The sequence below is a fragment of the Podarcis raffonei genome, chromosome 7 (assembly GCF_027172205.1).
Source record: "Podarcis raffonei isolate rPodRaf1 chromosome 7, rPodRaf1.pri, whole genome shotgun sequence".
Lineage (NCBI taxonomy): Eukaryota > Metazoa > Chordata > Lepidosauria > Squamata > Lacertidae > Podarcis > Podarcis raffonei.
The window spans coordinates 24,006,077-24,028,661 of record NC_070608.1 but is presented as its reverse complement, the minus strand read 5'-3'; the positions used below and the strand labels follow the sequence as shown (position 1 = coordinate 24,028,661).

General features: G+C 50.0%; 1 protein-coding gene across 2 annotated transcripts; it reads left to right on the top strand.

Moving 5' to 3' along the window:
• The first annotated feature begins 9,025 nt into the window (after window positions 1-9,025).
• OSR2 (odd-skipped related transciption factor 2) lies at window positions 9,026-20,391 on the top strand. Of its 2 annotated transcripts, none has more exons than XM_053395560.1 (4): window positions 9,026-9,439; window positions 15,880-16,661; window positions 18,118-18,217; window positions 19,920-20,391. In XM_053395560.1, the coding sequence occupies exons 2-4, from the start codon at window positions 15,958-15,960 to the stop codon at window positions 19,992-19,994; spliced, it is 879 nt and encodes a 292-aa protein (XP_053251535.1). In that variant the 5' UTR covers window positions 9,026-9,439; window positions 15,880-15,957; the 3' UTR covers window positions 19,995-20,391. The 2 variants fall into 2 exon arrangements, with proteins under 2 accessions (XP_053251535.1, XP_053251534.1); XM_053395559.1 differs by having other exon boundaries at window positions 19,838-20,391.
• The last annotated feature ends 2,194 nt before the right edge of the window (window positions 20,392-22,585 follow it).

The window sequence follows — 22,585 nt, the reverse complement described above, 5'->3', positions numbered from 1 at the left end:
TTGTTGGAAGCCACCCAGAGTGGCTGGGGAAGCCCAGCCAGATAGGTGGGGTATAAATAAATAAATAAATAAAGAAGAAGAAGAAGAAGAAGAAGAGGAAGAGGAGGAGGAAACCCTACAGACCGTGGAAGGTCCGCTGCTGCACCTGGGGACCAAGAATGGCAGGTGATGGGAGCAGGCAAACAGGCCCGCCCTCGACATCTGGTCCACTGGCCTGATGTTATCACATCCCCATCTTTTATTTCTTCATCGTCCGGGATGGAGACACTCCTTGTGTTATTTTTTTTTTACTTTGAAAACGTTTTATTATTTTCTACAACAGATTGGTGCTGCCACCTAAGAGACCCAGGTTCAAATCCCCCACTCAGCCATAAAGCTCTCTAGGCGGCCTTGGGCCAGACACGGCCTCTCTCCGCGTCGCCTTCCTGGCAGGGCTGTTGTTGTGAGGATAAAACTGGAGAGCGGGCATTCCGTGTGTCCGCCACCTTTGAGCTCCTGGGAGGAAAGACGGGAGTATTAAGAGAAATCATAAATGTGCTTAGCCTCGGGGCAGCAGAAGCAACTCAGTTCTATTCCTCTAGTCTACAGAGTGCGATGATTTATGCGAGAGCAAAAGGAGAAGCTGTGTGTGCGCTCAGAGTGCGCTTTTTTGGCAATTTCGGGAACGAAGAAGCAGTGGAACGGCTGGGGAGCAGATAAATGTTAACGGTGTGCTTCGCAAGTGAAGTAATGCACACGGGTCACCTTAAAGGCAGGAGCCGTCAAACCACTAAACCCAGAATTACCTATATGCGCCACGGATGGGATTGGGTCCCGTTGTGCTGAGGACCGCAGCCTGCATCAGACACGCCTCTCGGTTTTTTGCTCTCTCATCTCTGAATCGCCGACGCTTCTGCAAGCTAAATGTGTGAACCCTCCCCCTGAAAAGCACAGCAATGATTTCATGAAAAAGGCTACACGTGGTGTTTGACCCTTAAGAGGTATTTCGCCCTGTATCACCGGGCGACTTGGCAAGCCGTCTGGGCATGTGTGAATCAGCTGTCGCTGGGCACCGCTTCTTACAAGCTCTGAATCCCTCGTTTCCTTTTGATTTCACGACACACACAGGTCTATGAGAACAGTAATGCACTTAAGTAATTTTAGACTGGGGACTTAAAGGTCTAAAAGCCCCCTCCCATCTTAATATGGCAACGGAGATTGTTTCTCTTGCTTCAAAACGTAACCAGACAGCCCTGCTGCGGGGCAGAGACCTGAGACGCAAATCGAGTCGCTTCAGAAAAGTCTCAGTTGGGTAAATGAAGCTGCCTCAAAAATTATTAGGTGTCAAAGGGCTTGATTTGTATCAGCGCCCAACCACATAATCTGTTTTCCGCATGAGAGCCCAGTTCTGGGATATATGAAGAGCGTATCTGAGCATGGGCAGAGAGCACTTGTGACCACCATACTGGCTTAAAATCGTCTAACTCTGCGCAAGTCCTGATGGGAAAATCTAAACCCTATTTAGTGACCTAACACGGGTGTTTAAGCCACCAGCAAATGTGGTTGAATGTTGTTTTTCCTTGGGCAAGTAGTTTGAGAGTTTTTATTCAAACGCAGCTTGGCAGCGCTATGAAATCGAAAGCGTGGAGATTCTTCCAAGAATCTCCGTTTGAGTTGCAGCAGAAGCCGGGAATCTGGATTAAATGGACCAGAAGCAGGTTAGGGAGCAGATGGGACCTCTGCAGCTTCTTGGTTCCCAGGCTGTCGCGCTGGGAGTTTTTGCCGGAAGCGCGAACTTTAGAGGTCTGCGCAGGAGAGGCTTCAGCGGAGCTCCACGCGCTGAGACCTAGATCCAACCTCCCAAGCAGAAACGCATCTGGGAAACGCGCAAAGCTTCAGCGGAGACAACAGGTCCATTCAAAAGACAACGTGGGATGAACTGAGCTGCAGTCCACGGGTGTCCCTCGGGGCAAATGAGCCGAGGCCATTTTGCCTTCAGTCATTACAGCTTTATACACTTTCACACTTATTCAAACCCACGCATAAACTAACCCTGAATCATGTTGCTATAGGGAAAAATTGGTAGCAAAAAATTGAAAACAGACGCCAGAGCATCTATACTGTATTGGATTGTTGCTACAGCGCCATCAAAGTAGGACAGGGCAGTCAGATTAATTTGTTTGCTTTCACACGTGTATATGTAATGGTTATTTCTTCACAGTTCTTTTCTATGCGTGTTTATTTCGAATTCAGGTCGCTGTGTATAATGGGCTTAATTCCTAAGGGAGTAAGCCTTGTGTTGCGACTTTTATTTCTACGGGTATTTACTTGGGAGTAAGCCCTCTCGAGCTCAGTAGGGCCTGCTTCTGAGTAGGCACGTTTAGCGTAAGACATTTTCAGAGTAGGCCCATTGAAACCAATTGCCTTAATTTAGTCATGGCTAACTTGATTTCAGTGGGTCTGAGTATGGCTTAGTCGGAGACCACTCTATATGTGGAACGGTCCTGCTCCTGTTGTACTAAAAAACAGCCACGTGTGTTTATCATATTTAACCGTATCCAAATATTTTAAAAATACATTTTTATTTGTATTATAAAGAGAGTAAAAGAGCTGTCACAACACCCCTTTTAGAAAGGAACTCAGGGGGGTTAATAAGACCCAACTCGGAAAGGGAAGTTCAGGTAATCAGAGCTTGGTTTTAAAACTGAAGGGGGCTGGAGTTCAGCCAGAGGTGCGACCCTGCTCTTGATTCCAGGTGTCTGACGAGGGCCGGGTTTGTAGAAAGAGAGAAGCACTCTGCACATGCCTGGATGCACGCCCATCTTTCTTAGGCCCTCACGTCTCCCTCCAACTCAAAAGGCGTTCTAATCTGAGGGCTGTGCTCTGGGTCCTTACCTGGAGACGAGTTCACCTGCTGTAGGAATTGCCACACCTTTGTCCCGGGTTGGCTAGTGAGAAATAGCATTTGCGTCATTGGCTGCAGGGCAAGGAGCTACTACAGTACTGTATATAACCGGGCGCACCCAGCTGGTGCCCTCGCTCTGTCCTTAGGGCTTGTTTTCCCCCGTCTGTCCTTCAATCCGCTCATCAGTCCCCATGGAAAGTCTTGTGGTACCTTAAGAACGTAGAACAGAAGAAAAACCCGCTGGATCGGGCCAATGGCCCTCCTCCTCCTCCAGTGTCGTGGTATCTCAGTGGCCACCCAGATGCCGGTGGGAAAACCCGCAAGCAGACTTCGAGCGCAATAGCCCTCTCTCCTCCTGTGGTTTCCTTTTTATTTATTAGATTTATATACCGCTGTTCATCATAAGATCTCAGGGCATTGCTGCCTCCCAACTAATAGTAATCGATAGCCCCCCCTCTTCCTTGGATGTACCTAAGCCTCTTGTAAAGTCATTTAGGTTGGGGGCCATCACTACCTCCTATATAGTTTAACTATGAGTTGCCCTGAAGAAATATACTGTACCGCCTTTTACGAGTTCTAGGGTTATGAGAGAGGGAATAAAGCTTTTCTCTAACCGCTTTCTCCATGCAATGCATACTTTTGCAAACTTCTATCCCTCCACCTATTTCACAGTAGGCGTCGATCCTTGCAGACCATCCTTTCGGGGCTGCTTCAGAACAGCGTTTTTGTCTTGTCTCAGATATGCCATCCTATTGTCTATTCAGAAGTAAGTCGCTCCGAACTCAATGGCTGCAATCCTAACCCCACTTTACCAGAGAGTAAGCACCATTGAATTCGATAGGACTAACTTCTGAGTAGACATTTTGCGCTTGGCACATCAACTCTATGCCCTGCCAGCGTCCAAACGAAGACACGCTTACTCAAGAAGTAATTAAGTGGCACTGAAATCAACGAGCCTTCTTGCAAGCACAGGAAAGCAAGGCGCACTCAGCTCAGTCTGCAACCCCAAATGCACTTTATTGGGAGTAAGATCCAGCGAGCTCTGTGGGGCTTACTTCTGAGTAGGCATTTACTGGAGCGCGCTGTCCTACTCAGCCCTTTTGAATTCCACAGGATTTATTTCGGAGGGGATCGCGCTGTTCCTTAGTCCTGCGAAATGCTGGTCCCGAGCCCTTCTTTATCAATATCTATGTAGATAAAGGTCTCTATAGAATGACTCGATTCTCTCTGGTTTGGATCTCATTCTTAGTCTTTCGTGCTGTGGTTTTAAATACACACAACTCCCCGCGCCGCAAGGGGCACAAAATAACCTAAACAGAGTGACCGGGGATCCTCAGCCTTAGTATCAGTTAGCGAGGAAGTGCAAGAGTGAGCCGGAGCTCCGCCCAAGCCGCTTCTTTCTTACGTGTTAGGGAAGCATCCTGAGCCTTTTCTGCCCCTTCCGCGAGCCGCAAAGCAAGCAGATGCCTCCAGGGGGCGCTGGAGCTCTTCGTTTCCCTGCTGCTGCTGCTGCTGCTGCTTCCTAAGCGGACCTGGACAGCCGCTCACCTCCCCGCTTCCCTGCCTTGGCCCCCCAGCCCAGCGCCCCGCAGGCATTTCGTGTCCCCCAGCCCACCCTGCGGGCTCCGTCCCCGGTGCTCAGGAGTCGTCCTGCTCCCCTCGCCGGCTTCCTCTGGTCCTGCCTGGACCCCTGCAGAGGAGGGCAGGGGCGAGAGGAAGGGGGGCGCGCGCGCGCCGGCGCTGCGCAAAGCAGGCAAGTAAGTGGCCGCGTTGCGCGCGCCCGCCGCACCAGGCAGCTTGGCAAGCCGGGGAAACGACGCGCCGGGAAACTGCCCAGGCGCCGGGTGATTCCGCCTGATTATTTTATTTTATTTTATTTTATTTTATTTTATTTTATTTTATTTTATTTGAGTCGGAGGCTGATGTCTATTTAAACCTATTTATTTATTTTATTTTATCTATTTGGGCCTAACCGCCTTGGGCAGCTGACTACTCGCTGCCTGCCTCTACATCCGTCCTCCTCTCCCTACCTGGTGTCCCACCCACCCACCCGGCTCAGCCAGCGTGCCTAGTGGTCAGGGATAATCGTCGTCGGTGGAGCCCAGCAGAAAAGGTCTTGGAAGGTCACGCAGGTTTCCCCAGGGCTGGTCTTGCGAACGGTGAGCCTTCCAAGGCCTAGAGCGCGTCGCTCCGACCCAGTGTCTCCTAGCTTTTAAGAAAAGCGTAGCGGCAAGAGAGCTTCGGAGCATGGGCAGAGCGCCTTCCGCTCGTCGGGGTGCGAATCCCACACCGCACTCCCCATCTAGGAGATCAGGGCAGAAAGTAGAGCGAGGAAAAGGGCCCGGAGCGAGCCTTCTAGATCTTGCAAAACGAAGCAGGGCGCTTTTCGGTTTGAAACCCCTCTCCCTCCCTGCTTCCCTGCAGGACTCCGGATCGGGCTTCCTGGGTGGCATCACCAAAGGGGGAAACACCGGCTCGGCGAGAAGGGGGTCCCGCTGCGCTTGCATTGCTGCCCCCAGGCTCGCGGGGGGGAGGGAGGGAGAAGCGGGCTGGGGGCGAGCAAGGGGTGTGCGCGCTGCTTGGATGGGAAAAGCGGCGAGTTTAGAGTGGGATACCCTTCCCACCTCATTGCCCTTGGAAAGGAACGCAGCCAAGGCCGGATCCGCTCCCGGCGGGTCTCCTCCGGCTCCTGATTCCCTGACAGCGGCCACCGGTGAGGACTTGCAGCCGCTTCCCCAGCGCGCGGACTCGGCTTCGGGAGCGCCTTCTTGCTTGGAAGTAGAAAGTTCTGCTGCAGCCAAAGCGAGCAGTTGCTTCCTGGTCCTGGGTTCCAATCCTGGGCACATGAAGTTCCTCGGGTGGCCCGGCCCCCCCTCTCTCTCTCCCTCCCACCCCCGCCGCAATTCCCTCGGCCTAACCTACCTCACAAACTTATTGTGAAGATAACACAGAGACACACACCGCTACCTCTGCCATCACCCGCAGCTCCCTTGCGCACGCAAATGCCCCGCAGAGATTGCGCACCGAGAGAGTGCGGAGTCTTCCTCCCAATGTGGAGGATGCAGCCGGTCTCGACTGCGCCCAATGGGGCTTCCTCGCAAGTAAGTGTGCGGGCTCAAGCTTCGTCCATTCAGAACCAACAGGACAGGTCCCAAATCAACTCTACAGTATTTAGGGACTGGGAGGCCGAAGCAGTCGTGCATTTGTTTGCGTGTTTGTATATTTGCTTGTGTGTGTTTGTTGTCGTTGCTGTTTAGCAGCAGACCGTAGGAAACACACATCAACACCATTTCAAACGTCGAATGGATTCGACCCGACTTTGCACCAGATGCTGGGATTCGCTTTTAGCGTCTGAAAGAGTGAGCGGAAAGTCTCTGTTTGGGAAACCAGAGCGAAGGAAAAGCAAAATTTGCTAGCTCTCACCCAGCTTCTGCCCCGCGGAGGCACCTGTTGTGCCTTGTAAATGAAAACAGTCTCAGCCCAAGGATTGGGGCCCAAAACATTGTGCTCTCATCGTCGCCGTTGCTCTCTACCACTTGCGACTTTGATAGTGGCATAGAGGCAACGCCAGATTATTATTATTATTATTATTGTTATTATTATTATTACTATTACTATTATTATTATTAGCCTCAACAGCAGCAGCAGGAGCAACCTCGTAATTTTTTTTGCAGATTCCTTCTTTCACTCCAGTGCCAATACCTTACCCAGCCACTGTAATCCGTGGGTGATTTTGTTTTCTATTATTGCTGAACCTGCATAATATGGAATCTAGAAAGAACAACGGGGAAAGATGGTCAATATGTTTCCTCTCTCTTTTCATTTGGGGGGGGGGACCCAACCAGCATGGAGCGCCGATGGGAATTTAATTTATTATGGATAAGGGAGTCAATATTGCGCGGGGTGCGGGGCAGAGACATTTGCCGGCGGGGGAATTTAGCTCAGATCCTGCTGCTCTCCGGACATGGGTCATATTTTTAAAATAAGAAAAGGTAGGGGTTGTTCTTCCTAACTTACGTAGCCATGCCAACACATTGCAGCTATGGCCACGCATGCATTTATCGAATAAATATAGAGTAGCCTCGCCCGGTGGGTCGCTCCTGTTTCTCCGCGCCGTCCTCCGTTCACCTTTGGAGTAAGCCGTCGAGGGAAGAAGTCTCACTCTGCGCCCATGGTGCTGTTGCCAAAGGCCGCTGGCGAGCAGGAGCAGAGCCACCAAGTCCCACTGCTCTCCATGGAACTGAATTAGAAGGTTCCTTAGGATTACAGCCATTGGGGTCAAGGGGCCAAGATGATGGCCAGGCAGTCCCTTTAACCCCGAAGTTGGGGGCGAGAAAATTGCCTCGCTGTCTGCCCTGATCGTGCATTCACATCCATTATTATTTTTCTTCCCACCCCTTATTTTCCTGCTCATTGCCATTCTCCCCCCATCCACCCTCCGCCCTCTGCATCTTCCTTCTCAGTTTCTAATCATCTCCTGTTTTCTTTTCTGTGCAGGGAAATATCAGGAATCCTAATTGCTCTAGGACAGGAACGGATCCTTCAATGCCCACTCAGTTCCTTATCAATGGGAAACTGGAAACAGGGAGATCTGGCTTTTTTTCGTTGCCTCACTCAGCATCTCACATTTTCCAAAGTTTCCATCGCTGGCGTGTTTATTGAGAGTATTTGTTTCGCGTTCATCGTTTGAACCAAACGCGCTTTCGCATCTGGCCCATTTGCCCGAGATTTCTCTTTCTCTCCTTCCCTGTCTCTCTCCCCTAGCTCTTAAGCAGCGCGATCTTGCTCCAAGTCCCGAGAGGTGGAGGGTGATGCGGCTGTGTGTGTGTGTGTGTGTCTTTTAACGTCATTTCGCCATGTGGATTGTTTTAGGTTTCAGGGAGCCGGTCCTGCACGGTTCCGTCTGGGGGGCATAATCAGCCCTCCGCGCTGCGCTCCGTGCCATTAATGAGTAGTTAACAAATATTCGTCTAAAACGCCGCTTGCATTCAGGGAAAAAGGAGCCCGACCGCAACTTAACCACGAACAGTAATGTGTTTCTATTTATCCAGGGGCTCAAGTTAAACAACCTGTGATTGGTCACTTGGGATAAGTAAAAACAACAACAACATAAAAAATCCCTCTTAAACTGAAAAGGAGGAAAAGTGGTAGCAAAAGCCCCCGAGGTCCATATACCGGTAATCTGCATGCATATGCTTCCAACAATTAAATGTATATAAAATATATTTTTATGTATATATATTTGGGGGAACTTTCTCATCTAACAGAGGAAAAGCATTTCCGAATTATAGTCACTAGGGAAGTTTAAAAACTACCTTTCAAGATTTTCCTAGATGCCAGATATTTTTACATATTTATTTCGCCCGGGTAATGTTGGCGGTTCCTTGGGATTCACCTGTTTTGGGGTAGAAGAAAATCGTTTGCTCACGAAAGCCAGGTTTTGAGAGAGGATTTCTTCAGCTGGGAGATGATGGTGACACTAATACTTTGAAATGGCTACGACAAAGTGGCGCCCTATAATTTTGTTTTAAAAACACGATTCTCTCGGGAACCTTACAGTCTAACAAATTAAATAAAGAAGAGGCAAAGGGGGGGGGGGAGAAAAGAGGGGAGGGAAAATATAGGATTAGAGAATTCAAAGAAGCCTTCTAAACTATCGCGTTCACATTGATCTGCTTCACACGAAGCAGGAAAAAACCGTTAATGGTCTGAAGGTATTACTCGGAGTGTATAGAGAACATATAGCCAGCATATTTAGTCCATGAAAACGGTGTGTTGGACACGTCCAACTTCTAGGGCTTAGCCTGAGAGACAGCTACCGAAGTTTCTGCAGTTGGAGTAGCCAGAAGCATTAAGGAAGGAAGATCTTGATTTATGCACTGATCGTGTTTTCTCAAAGGGGAAAAAGTCACCTTAGGTAACGTTGGGGGTGGGGAGCGAAAGTGTGGAGCGGGGGGGTGCAGGGGGAGAGAAAGGAGCTCTGCCCCTTTAAAGCCAAGTTGCTATCCAAACAGAAGTAAACAGTGGTGGTGGAACGGAGAGGCGGGGCTTCGAGGGGCGGCCCTCGGAACGTTCGCAACCTCTCGAGCGTTCGGAGGGGGGCGTGGCTTCGAACGCTGGGGCGGCGAGCGTTCGAATTGCTGGGGCTCGGGGAGGGACTGCGGGCGGGGACAGAGCCCGCGCCGCGGCGAGCGCTGAAATGCGATGGACCCGCGAGGGGGAGGTCCAGACTCGCGCCGAGCTCCGCCGGAGCCGAAGGCAGGACGGGGCTCCCGGGGAAGCTCTATGCCGGCACTTGACTCGCCGCCTCCCAGCCGCCGGAGGAGCCTGAAAGCCCGGGCCGGAGGCCTCCTGGAGCCGCCCCTCTGACTCCTCGGAAGCCGCCCCTCGGAACATGCCCGGAGCCCCCGGGACTCGACGGCTCCACTGAGCGAGCTCCTCTCTCGAGTGGATCTAATGACACCGCCAAGGCACTTGCTGGCCTGAGGAGCGCCAGGAGGACGTGGGTCCGGGGACGAGGCGGAGGCCCCGTCGGAAGAAATTGGCAAGGGGGAGGTAGGTAGTAGAGTGACAGCTCCGGAATGGTCGCCCTGTTTGGGAACGGGGCACCTGCGGGTGGGAAGTGAGGGATCTGGGCAGGAAGGGGCTTTAGAGAGGCAGAACAGGGGAAGGACCCGATTCTAAGCTCCGCAGGGAACCCCAACCCGGAGAATTGTCCTCGGAACCGTCCAGGAACGGGCTTCTCCAACAACCAGAACCTTCTTGCACTTAGTAATATGACTGTTAGGATCCTTTGCGCGTTTTACCCGGGAGTAAGGCTCGCTGAGCGCAGGGAGACTTCCTTCGGAGTAAGCGCGCGTGTAGAGCTCGGGCTGGCCGCAGAGGGCTTTGTCAGCCAGCTCGGTCTCTCGCCGAGGAGGAGCGAGCAACTCCTCGCCTTTACTTTCGGTTTGACTCCCGGCGGCTCACACCAGAACAGGGGCAGACCTGTCTATCGGTGCACAGAGCCGGCTGTGTTCTGCGCGCTCCATAACGCCGCGGGCAAGTGGAAGGGCCTCCAGACCCCCCCCCCTTAGAAAGTTCGCACTCCAAAGGCTTCCAGGAAAGCCAGGTGAAGTCGCATTGCTCGTTCAACAAATCTTGGGCGAAAGATTTCCTTTCCTCCTCTCGATTTGTTCGAGATAGCCTTTGGGAACGCCGGAGCGGGACGGAGGTCTTGGTTTTGGCGAGGATAAACCAATACAAATCTGTGGGATCTGGCAGGGATAGTTTCCCCCAACTTCAGCCGGCGTTTGCCTACCTGATAGCTGAGACCCTCGGCGGGCTCTTAGCCTTCTCCCACCAAGAGCGGTTATTTATTGCCCTCTGACATCCAAGCAAAAACTCCTTTCAAGTCCTTAGCCGTCGGAAGCCCTTGAAAAAGCGAGTCAGAGCCAGCCAAAGATCACGCCGGGAAGACTCTTGTTTCTGCAGACACTGGCCTTAATTAAATTAAGGATTCGGAGTGGAAAGGGAAGTGACAGTGTGTCTAAATAACATCCGTGTTTGATTCGCACCCTGACTACCAGTGGGCTCCCAAAGGAAAACACTGCACTTTCTGGCCTAATTTCAACCCCCATCCCACCCCCACACTTTCTCATTGTCAAGTTTGGCACTTAAACGTATTTACTTTGTACTGCGCTGCTTGCTTTCCGTGGATGGAGGGTTGTGAATATAGGACTGCAGCCTGCAAGATGGCTCAGAGGGCAGTAAAGTCTGTATCTAACGTTGTTCGGGGTGCAGTCCTACGCCTTGTTTTCATTCGATTCTGTGAAATACTGCCTTATGCATCAGTATGGATACAGCAGGTAGAGAAATTCTGCTATGTCTTATTTTAAAAAGATACCACCTTTGGGTTGTGCTGAAGCAAAAACAAGATCGGTGTGAATATTACACAACTTAAACACGTGGCTTTGAAAGTAAACTTTAGCATTAAAAAAAAACTTATAGGCTGTAATGGATATCCCATAGAATCAAAGAGCAAACGTGGGCAAAATCTTGTAGTAGGGAGGCGACCCCATGTAAATGACCAGGTTCTCCTAAAACCTGCGCTACTATTTTCCACGTAAATTTATAAAATGTACGCCTAAAGATCATACTTGTATGAACACTTACTAGGGAATGAAGTTGCAGTGGTTTAACTAGTATCAAGCCCCATTGAATTCAACAGAACTCATTTCTGAGTAGCAATGGTTAGGATTGTGCTGAAATAAACGGAACCTACTTCCAAATAAACATTAATCGAATTGTCTTTTTTTCTTGCAATGGGAAGCTCTGAATATATTTGCTTTTTTTAAATAAAAAACTAAAATTATATTCGAAAAGTGGCGTATTTTTTCATCATATGCCTTTAATCAGAAACGAAAATGTCGGTGTTAAACAAAAAACCCTCAACTTTGTTGAGAACAATTAATATAAAATAAACCATAACTGGATTTTTATGTGAGCGGCCTAATCCCCGAGTCCTGGCCCTCGGTCTTAAAACAGGTTAACATTAAAAGTAACTCTCGCTTGATTCATTGGGATTGTTTCGCTTAAATGTGTATTAAGCAGCACAGCAGCAGGAAGTAAACTCTAATTAGATCAGTAGCACTTAAGTTTCTGATGGATGTGTTTTTAGGATCTGTGAGGGAATCATTTAAACCGATTCAAATTTTCAAGCCGCTTCGAAGGAAAATGTCAAAACGAAATTGGAGTCTCTATCCTTAGCACATTTGCTTGGAAACAAGGACCATCGAAATCCGCAGGACTTATAGAAAATGTGTGCGATGAAAGTGTTTGGGGGCAAATTGCGTCGTGGGCGTGTAAAAGCTGCACATCTGAAATATAAATACCTAGGCATAATACTAGTACTTTGGTGCTATGCATTACAGCTAATTTAATACAGAACAGAAAGAGTTTTTTTTAAATTAAAAAATCACGTGCTTTCTGGGTGTCCCCCCCTTTAATCTCCGAGAAAACATCTTTTTTTTGTCAAGCGTACATTTCAATTTTTTGTGTAAAGGTCCTGCTGCATGATGTTTTATCTAAATCAAGCAGTCCAGCCCAGATGGAGAGGGGATCCCCTCCCCCCTCGTTAGGAAAGGACCCCCTTGAGTAAGTCTGGAAGCCCCTTGACCCTGGCACGGTGGGAACTCCAGCAGGAAAAAGTAAACGAACCTCTTTCCTTTTTGCTTCCCATCTCTGCGTGCCGATGTCTCTTATCAGGATAGCCAGCCCTTGTGCGGTCGCGTTCCAGTGTCGAGGGGGGCGGGCGCCATGATTTGTGCATTTATTTATTTATTTATTTGCAAAAGGGAAAGTGATGAGTGGTGGGAAAGTCGTCGGGGGGGGAACGGGAGTTAATAGTTTCGGTTGAACGGGCTGAGTAAAACCCTCTGACTGTCACACACCTCTCATTAACTCCCTTCCCTGCGCACTCGGATCGCATACCAGAGGCAAGGAAGAGGCTCCGTGTTTTGTTTTGGGTTTTTTTGCTACCCCTTTTTAGCGCTGCATTAATTTAGAAATGGTCCCCCCCCAACCAACCCCCAGAAGCAAAGCTTTGCTTGCCCGGGCGCGAGTGGAAAACCAGGCCGAAGGCAACCAGGGCACTTCGGCCCATCAGATGTTGATGCAAAAGAGGAAAATAATGCACGATCAAGGGCGCTTTACGTTGGCACACGAATAAGACCCTGATGGTCTCTGCTCCTCCTTCCTTCTTTGCAAACTGGCGGTGCAGAGGCCTACAGCTGCCGTTGCAGATATCAATGAAGCCTTTTGCGCGCAGGAGCGCTTCTAACCAAACTGGTTACCCCTGGGGACTAATAACCCAGCCTCACGATCCTCTATTTTTTGAAATACAAAAACAAAAGAACGATGCCTTTAAAGCAGGGGGGGGGGGATCAGATTATTTCCACTTCCCGCTCCGGGCTTGTTAATGGGTCGCAAGGCGCAATTCGGGGATAGAGAACCGGTAGCTTTTTTTTCCGACCAGGCATTTGAAATAAAGCTCGGTTAAGCTCTTGTGAGCATCTTCCAACCGGATTATTATTGTGTTTTTTTAGAAGAAAGTATCTGGGGATGCCTAGAAAGGAGCATCTGAAGGCTTTATTTCTTTTCTTTCGAAAATTGCCTTGTGAGAGCGAGCGGGACTAACAGATGTGGCCGAGCCCAGCCCGTCCCAGAAGCCCGTTTAAATGCTTAACTCCCAATTGGATTTTAGGGCCGCTTTTATTTTTCTCGAAGTATCACATTTCCCACACTCCTTTCGGGAGGCTGCAGGGACGTTCCAAATGCAATAAGAAAGCGGAGCAAGGAAGAGCCGCCAAGATCCTGGGGCAGGAATGGCCGCGAAACTGCAGTGCTGGATGAGAGAAGGGCGGGGGGCGAAAGAGTAAGCCTCGCCTGCCTCCTCGAGCGAGCAGGGCAGTGCTTGCCAATGCTACTTCTGCGGGGCTAAAGCACCCCCCCCAAAATAACCTCGACCCCAGATTAAGGTCCGGCTGCCTGCTGGAAGCCTGGGAGCTGAATCCCATGTGGGAGATCCTCGGGGCAGCGCCCTGTGGCGCTTGCCTGTCGCAGAAAACATCCCCGAGCGAAGTGGCTCTTCCAATGGACTCCCAATGGGGCGGGCGGGTGTTTCCCCTTGCAGAGAAGCGCCCAGCTGGCCCCTTGGTCAGGGCGCGCGGCTACTACTCGCCTTTCCCTGAAGGCCGTCTGGGAGAGACCCTGGAGGTGTCCCTCTTGGGTGGCGCCTTGGCCAGCTGAAAGGGATCTGCGAGAGAGGAGGAGGGAGGGGGGTATTCCGAGCCTGGAGCGCTTGGCGTCGAGGGGCGACGGGGGAAGTGTTGCTTTTCTCTCTTTCAATTATCTTGATTAATGAGTTGTCGCTGAGGGAAGAAAAATAAGCGCAGCAGCACCGGGGAGGGCCAAGGCGGGCGGCGCGGGCAACCCCACCAAGGAGAGCCACCAGCCCCTCCTTTCCTCGCCTCCCGCGTTGGACCTTTGCTTCCCCGCCCATGGAGACCCCTCTGCTCCCCTCCCCCTGACTAACCCCCGCCAGGCCAACCTCAGCCGACGACTTCCAAGGCCTGGGAAAAGGCGCTATACCAGTTCAGGGCCTCGCCATTGAAACCTCGTGGACACTTCCGACGGAGCCGGTGGAACTGACTTCCAATGGCAAGGAGGATCCCAGGCGTTGACCCCCCCCCCACTCCTGTATAATCTGTAGATGCGACGAAAGAAACAGCCCCCAAGTTGTAATTGTTCTGGCCCTTTCATTCAGCAATGGCCGGCCCTGTTCGGTTGGCGTTTTATACCCCCTTTGCCCTCCTGAGATGATGGGTGTCTCGGGCAAGCGCGCCAATTCGAGGCCCAGGCTGCGATCCTGGGCTCACCTGCTTAAAAGCAAGCTCCGCCAAGGCGAACGAGCCCTCCACCTATGTTTCCTCGGAAGTCACGTCCATTAATTTGAACCGGATTTCTCTTCCATGAAAGCAAGGGCCAGGTCATCGGCCTTACCCGTAGGTGGAGTTGCTTACTTGAGAGCAAGCCCCCTTGTAGTCAATGAGACCCCTATTTATTACATAATAGGATCCTTTGGTGGGAAATGCACTGGATCGGGCTGCGCGCGTTTGGAAGTGTTTCAAGATGGGGCATCGGCATCTTCATTCAGTCTTACAACCCAGGCCAGCTTCCCAAAGGATTGCTGGTAGTAGGTAGCTGTGATCCATAATACAGCCAAATTCAAAGCAGCTGCCATCCTGCTGGTTGGACCTCGTGTGCCCTTTGCATGGTGGAAGGAAGTTAAATCGACTCAATGAGCCTTACTCTCGTGTAATGTGGGATCGGGGCCCCCTCCGTTTTCACTGGTTAAATGAGTCGGGAGCCATGTTAGATGCACTGTGCTCGCACATATTTCCCTGTGAAGCGAGGGAATCAGCGAGTATTTATCACTTTCCCCTCTCCGCCCCCTCCCCCGCAAGCCCCTGACATGACTTATCGCTTCTTCAGACATCATGAGCTCTTAAAGAGCCTCCTGCTCCCCACCTAGGCGCATAAAAAGTCCATTCGAACAAGCAGGATCGCAGCCAAACGCCTTAAAAAAAATCTATTTGTGAAGCTCGCTCATGTTGGACGGGAGTCAGTAGCTCGCTTGTAAGGGCGCGCGAACTTCCCTGCTTACACCACCGCTGTGTGCGCTATGGCAAGGACGCAGAAACCGCACACCAAAACAGCCCCCGCTTCCAAACGGCTCCTGTCCTGAGCCTCCAGCCTTGCAGGACACCCGCTTCGAGGGTTAAGTGGCCGGCACATCGCGCTCCTCCTGGGTCGTTTCAAAAATATGGACTTTGTAGTCAGTTCTGCCATCAGTACAACTCGCATTCAGAGAAATGATGGACCTGGGATCCCCCCGCCGCCGCCGCTTTCAAAGATTCTAGTCCTCGTGACCTTGCACGCAGACGCAGCCCTTGCCAGGAAACTCGGCTTTGATTTCTTGATCCATCTACGATACTGGAAAGAAAGAGTCACTCTGCCTAAACCAATTGCGGAGTGTGTGTGTTTCAGGGGTCCGTGCGCTTGGCCGGCTTAATTGCTATTTGATATTTTCAGGTGATATTTTATTTGCTTTGGCCTCTTCCAGGTAATGCCGTTCCCGCCCAAAGTTGCTTGCATTTCTGAACATTATATATGATTCCGCCGGTTTGGGGCCCGCTTCACCAGCGAGATCCATTCGGAGTCTGAATTATTCGCCGCTCTAACTACAGCCCTCTCATTCGGGTCCCCTAATTATTTATCCTGGTTGCGCATTATTGTTGTGAATGTTGTTTAATTCTACTGTACTTCGTCTTAAGGGGCCTGCAACTGTGCTAAAACCAGGCCCCTCTTGTCAAATCCACGTGTAGACGCTGCCCTTGCAATAACCTGCTTATTGTTTTGTTTCTGGTCCCCTCCCTCCCTCTGTCCCTGCTCAGGACCTGCGCCAGTGCGTGCGCCCCGAGGAGCCGCGGGTCGCCTCCGGCCCTCCGTGGCCAGGCCAGGCCGCTGGGACGATGGGGAGCAAAGCGCTGCCGGCGCCGATCCCGCTGCACCCGTCTCTGCAGCTGACCAACTACTCCTTCCTCCAGGCCGTCAACACCTTCCCGGCCGCCGTGGACCACTTGCAAGGCCTGTACGGCCTGAGCGCCGTGCACACGATGCACATGAACCACTGGACGCTGGGCTGCTACGCCGCGGCCGCCGCCACGGCCGGAGGCGGCGGCCCGGCCGAGATCAGCCGCTGCTCGGCGCTGAGCGAGATGGCGGCGGCGCAGGGCCTGGTGGAGCGCTTCCCCTTCCCGGCGCTGCCCTTCGCCACGCACCTCTTCCACCCCAAGCAGGCGGCCGCCATCGCGCACGTCCTGCCGGCGCTGCGCAAGGAGCGCCCGCGCTTTGACTTCGCCAACCTGGCGGCGGCGGCCACGCAGGAGGACCCGCCCAAGGCGCACCAGGCCGCGGCGGCGGCGCACGGCGAGCTGGCCAAGCTGAGCGGCCCCCTGTCGGCGGCGCTGGGCAAGCTCTCCCCGGACCGGAAGCCGGCGCGCGGCAGGCTGCCTTCCAAGACCAAGAAGGAGTTCATCTGCAAGTTCTGCGGGCGCCACTTCACCAAGTCCTACAACCTGCTCATCCACGAGAGGACCCACACGGACGAGCGGCCCTACACGTGCGACATCTGCCACAAGGCCTTTCGGAGGCAGGACCACCTCCGCGACCACAGGTCAGCTCCGCTGGAGATGCAGGAGGGGGACTGTTGGGCTACTGCCCTCGCTCCAGCCTCTTTGGAGAAAAGGGTGCCCACGGGGTTATGCCATGCAGGATCCAGCCACTCCCCAACCCTCCATTTCCCTGGGAAATTAAGCCTTATGATGGATGGCCTAGTGGTGAGGTTGAGGTGCCAACCAGCAAGTCCTGGGCTCCAGTCTCCCCCTAAACCCACTTAGAGAGGCCTAGAGGAGAAAGGACTGTTTCTCAGCCTCCTGTATGCAACAGGGAGGTGGTTGGTGTTATTAGAATGCTGCCCTAACTAACAGTGCAGTTCTCAATATGTAGGAGGGGCGCCGGTTGGATTTATTTCCCAGGGAACAAGGTTGGGACTGGGAGTGTTGGGTTGATTTGCATAGAATCAAGTGACATTGATCAGAAGCAATTTTCTTCCACTTCAGTGGGCCCAACTGAGGGTGAGGGGTGCCTTCAAGGTGGTTGGCTTTCATGACACTTCTTTCCAGGGCTCTGCATCTGATCTGTACCTCCTGATGGCCTTTCCAATCTTTTCCCTTTTGCTTTCTTTTCTAGTCTGTAGGATTTGATAAAGGCTTGGTGATCCGAGCAAAAAAGCAACAACAAACTACTTTACCTCTGTAGAAATAACATTTGATAGAAGTCCAGTAAGGAAGCTGCAGAAAAAATTCAGTAGATTTATAGCCTAGCAAATGTGGATCAAAACTCAAAGGGGAGGGCAGAGAGAAGGCAGTATGTTCCTTGAAATGAGTATTTCCTAACACTAATGGGATGTTTGTTCTTTTCTGTCCCATACATGCCAGAGAAACAACATTTACAATGTGTTTGTAACAATGTACAAATGGCCCTTTTCCTCTGTTGCTTGCTCTGAGAAGCTCAAGGGCTTTCTGCCTTTTCTCATCCCATCAAAGGATAATGAACTGTGGGCCAGATCCTGTGGGGCTCTATAAACTTAGTAAGGCAAAATTCCAGCTGACCTCAGCCTTTACATGTTCACCTGAAAGCAAGTCCCAGTGCACGCATGTGGAAGATTGCATACTTACATAGGACTTTTGTGCATTGCTACTCAGAAGTAAGTTCCACTGTTCTCAGTAGAACATACATTGTAATAAGTGTGTTTAGGATTGTCTCCTTAATTTGTTAGCAGAAAAGGGCAATGAAGCCCTTTGGAGAAACTACTGTCTAGTGGCTGCGGAAAAAACCTATGAAAAGAAAATTGGAAAAGTAGATTTCAGTGTTGAGTTAGGCTTAGGCTGCAACCTGGAAGCAAGCTTCATTGACCTCAGTGAGACTTACTTCTGAGTCAACATTTATAGCATTGTCCCATTAGTATAATTTCCCCCCAGATACTTGAGCTACATAGAGACTACTGTTAACTGTTATGGCTCTTTCTGTGTCTACACATACTGATTCCAAATGCCTGTATTGGCTTTTAGGTATATCCATTCCAAAGAAAAACCGTTCAAATGTCAGGAATGTGGGAAAGGATTTTGCCAGTCCAGGACTCTAGCAGTTCATAAAACTTTACACATGCAGGTAAGGTTAGATCCATATTGCTTTAGACAGTTTATTTTTATCTTAATTCTGTTTCAACTCTTTATACATAGCAATATTCATTATGAATAAGTAAAGACATGTAACTGTACCAGAGGAGTGGTGTTGATGGTTATTTGAATTAGATAATTTATCCACTACTGACCTCCACTTCGCTTCATTCTGCAAAAAATATGACACAGTCTGAACTTTTATTTCAGTTGTTCAGAGTCATTTAATTCATTTTTGGGGGGTGTAAATTGCCTTGACTCATTCTTTATGGTAAAGAAAATAAGCACACTGGGATCTTAGAAGGATTAAAGAAGCCTGCAGAAGTTGTTTATGGTTGTGTTCCAATGCACAATTACTTGAGAGTAAATCACATTGAATTTAACAGGATTTTATTCTGAGTAAACGTGTGTTGGCTTGAACATCAGTTCATTTAAGACTTGCATATTCCATAGCTGGAAAAGATTCATTGGGAAGTCTGACACTTCTGAAGCAGATGAAATGTATGCTCTGTTTTTAACAGCTCAGATTAAAAAAGACTTGCTTTGTGGAAAGCTTTTCGCTGATAGAGATGATGCAAGTATCCCTGGGAAGCTGGGTGGATTAGCAAGAAGCATTTTTCAGTAGATCCTAGAGATGGGGAAATGTGATGAAGTGAGGATTGTCCTTGACAGGCAAGAAGATATATCCGTGCTGTTAAGGCTGTAATCTTAAGCACACTTACCGGGGAGTTAGTTCCAGTGAGCTCAGCTGGACTGACTTCCGACTAAATGTCTATAAGGATCAGGCTGCAAAGAATTGTGATCTTGTACCTACAGCAGATACATGAGCTACCCCTGTCACCCCCACCCCCCAAATGCATTTACTGGGAAGTAAACTGTTAATAAGTTCAGTAGAACCTGTCTTCAAGTAGGGCTGAACTCCTAAGCATACTTGTTTCTTCCCTCTTTGTTTATTTTTATCTTCATAACAACCTTGTGCAGTAGGTTAGCTAGAGATATAGGGGATTGGCAGAAGTTCACCTGGTGAGCTTTCTGGCCGAAGAAGAATACGAATCCACATCTCCCTGGTCCAATCCAAGCTTATATGTACTATCCCTGACAAGCTCTCTATTTTATTTTTAGGGACTTACTTCCAGTTAAATGTGCTTATGACTGGGCAGCAAGCATGCTAGGATCCTCACCTTACTTTCAGGACTCTAATCATGGATATTTACTTTGGAGTAAATCCCACTGAATGCCATAGGATATACCTCTAAGTAAACACACATAGGATCAGGCTACAAATGCACATACAGCCTAATCCTGTTTTGGGTTTATTTGTTCTTTTTTAAAAACAACAACTAAGAAGTAAACATTGTTTTCCGTGGTGTTTACTGCCCATTTAAATGTGCCTAGAATTGCAGCCTTATGTGGAAACCACTTCCATGTCATTTAGGCCTGAGAAGGGGCACTTAGGATTTGTGAAGATTTATTTCCCGCTATGGCACTGGTGTTTTGAAGGGTAACGAAACTGGGGAGGGTGTGTGCATATAACGAGAGAAGTTTTGAGAAACTCAGTAAACCAGGTAGTTTGTAAAGGGTTTAATCCTTTGCTTGCTTCAAATCTGAACAGGAATCTCCACACAAATGCCCCACATGTGGAAGAACCTTTAATCAAAGAAGTAACCTGAAAACTCACCTTCTCACCCATACAGACATCAAGCCCTACAACTGTGAGCAGTGCGGCAAAGTGTTCAGGCGAAACTGTGATCTGCGGAGGCACAGTCTAACTCACACCCCGCGGCAGGACTTCTAGAACCCTCCACAGGGAGCTAACTCTGGCTCAAAGGACTTGAACTGTAGAGAAATCTTTAAGCCCATGCACATGTGGACAGATGTATGCAGGGCCCCATCCTCTCTCCCTTGGCTCCTGCCAAAAGTAGCTGGGGTGGACAGCACAGGGGAAGTGACAGAAGCCCCGAGCTGCTTTCCTTGGCCCAAGAGCACCTCTTGTAGATAATAACATCGCAGCTCATTTTAGAGCTCTGTACAGAAACTGTGGCGTCATGTGTGTTTGTGTACTTCCTTTTTTTTTGTCTTACCAAATGCACATTGGTAACAAGGACAACAAGAGTGAAAAAATATTTTTAAAAAGTGTATTGCAAAGTAAACCAGTTTTCCCCCCAACTCTCTCACGTTTGATAATTAATGATTCCACGGACAGTGTCCTCCTTTTCCTGTCAGTTAAAAATCAGGAGAGTACAGTAACTGAAAGGTAAATGGCGTTTCTACTTAAGCTGGGCTGTTTGGTTTCTTTTTTTTGTAAGAAAGGTTTTGATTTCTAAATATCGTCTGTACATTTGTAAAAGGGATCTACATTTTCAAGTGCTTTAATGGTGCAATCCTTTGCATGTTTATTCAGAAGTGAACTATTATTAAGAACAGTTGGACCTCAAGATCAGTTTAATAGTACACCTCAAGATGTGACTCCTCTTGAGTAAGCTCACTTGTGTTATATAGGATTTACTTTTAGGTAATGGATTTAAAGGAGCATATTGGGCACTAAGCCTCATTGAGCAAATATACAGGGGAAAACGCTGCAGAACTGCCGTTTCTTTACTTGAGAAGACATTTTACAAGCATGCAAACGCACAGAACATTTAAAGTACACCCCAAAGAATTCTGGGGACTGTAGTTTTTAAGGGTGCTGGACTTTGTAGCCCTGTGAAGGACTAAACTACAGTTCCCATGAGTCTTATTGGGGGGGGCCCTTAAATGTATGGTATGAATGGCACGCCTAGGGCCAGGCTGCATTAAATCTGTAATGCAAAAATCAAGCAAGCCCGGGTATCTTTCCTTAAAACGTTAGCACGTTTACCTACCGGTATATATTTCCTTTCCTACGATTCCCCATGCAAAGCTTTGAAAGAGAAACGGCAGGACGGGTGGCGGGCTGGCTGGGAAAGGCTTCAGAATCCTAAACCCTGAAGTTATTTATTAGTAACTTATTGGCAATCGAGCCTCAGAAGCAATAATCAGCTCTTCTCTACAGATTGCCTGAGATAGCGCCCTTGCTTAGACTTTGAACGCGGGCGGCGATTTGCCCGGTTTGAGACAGGGACTTTACACCGCCCAAGACGAAGCTGCGGGCCTGGCAGCTCCCTCGAAAACAAATACAGCGCGATGGGGTGGGGAGGAAGGACCCTGCCCCCTCCTACCCTCCCGGCAGCCGAGCGGGGCTCCGCGGGGCCACATCCGACGAGGCTGCCCAGGGGGAGCGCGCGGGAGCCACACGATCGCCAAGGCGCAGCAGCGGTGCTCGCGCAGAGCGCACGGGGCTTGCCATGGGGAAAGGGAGCCCGTTTCCAAAAACGAGGATCGGGGCGGAGGGAATCGGCGATCACGAAGCGGAGGAAGGGATGCAAAGCGAGCACAACGGCAGCTGCCGAGGGAAGCCAAGCTGACAGCTCCGGGCAAACGCCTCTAGGCGGAAGGCTGCCAAGACGCGCTCTGGCCGGCTTCCCGCGCTGGGAAACACGCGGCGGCGGTGGAGAGAGAGCTCGAGGAAGCCTCGGCTCTGCCCGGGAAGGGCGGAGAGGTGGAGGGTCTGGTTGCTAATGGGTAGATCTGGGTTGTTATCGAAGGTGAGTTTTCTGAGGCGGGTCCTTCTATATTCCTAAGAATAGATTCTGTTGCACTGCATAGCATTTCCCCCTAAAACATGTGCTGCGGTTACTTGTTCCAGCAACTATAGTATAGCAAAGTTATCAATACAGGCCTAGACATGGGCTCAGCCAGGGGGAGCAGTCCTTTTGTTAGAGGGGGAGAGCCTCAGTTAGCTATTTATTTTTTAATATATATATATTACTTGGGGGGGGTAGCTGCTCCTCCCTGCCCCCCCCCCGCTACACTCATGGGCCTAGAAGCCCCCTGTGGAAGGGAGGGGTAACCAAAGCAGCTGTGTTGGATCTGGGTGCCAAATTTAAGGGCCTCACAGCCTGGATGTCCCCAAATGCCTGTCCAGAGAGCAACCAATGTTGGGGGCAGAAGCATCCAGGCCCCACATAAGTACCTGGACTGGCATCTGGGCACATGGGCCTACGCTGATTGGCACAGCATCTTTTTTCTAAAAAATAAATCCCACATTTTATAGTTGGGTGGGGTTGATGGCCATGTCTCACTCTGACCAGGCACATACATGCTAACAGATGCCTATTTTATAATTTTTATTTTAAATGCGCACAAAGTGGTTATTATTCTCAAGTGAATGTGCTTTTTACCAGATGCAGAAGCAAACCCCATTTTGTTCAGGATGGTGCTATGATTTAAGCGAGTTTAAAAGGAGAAACTCCATGTGTTCAGAGTATTCCCCCCCCATCAC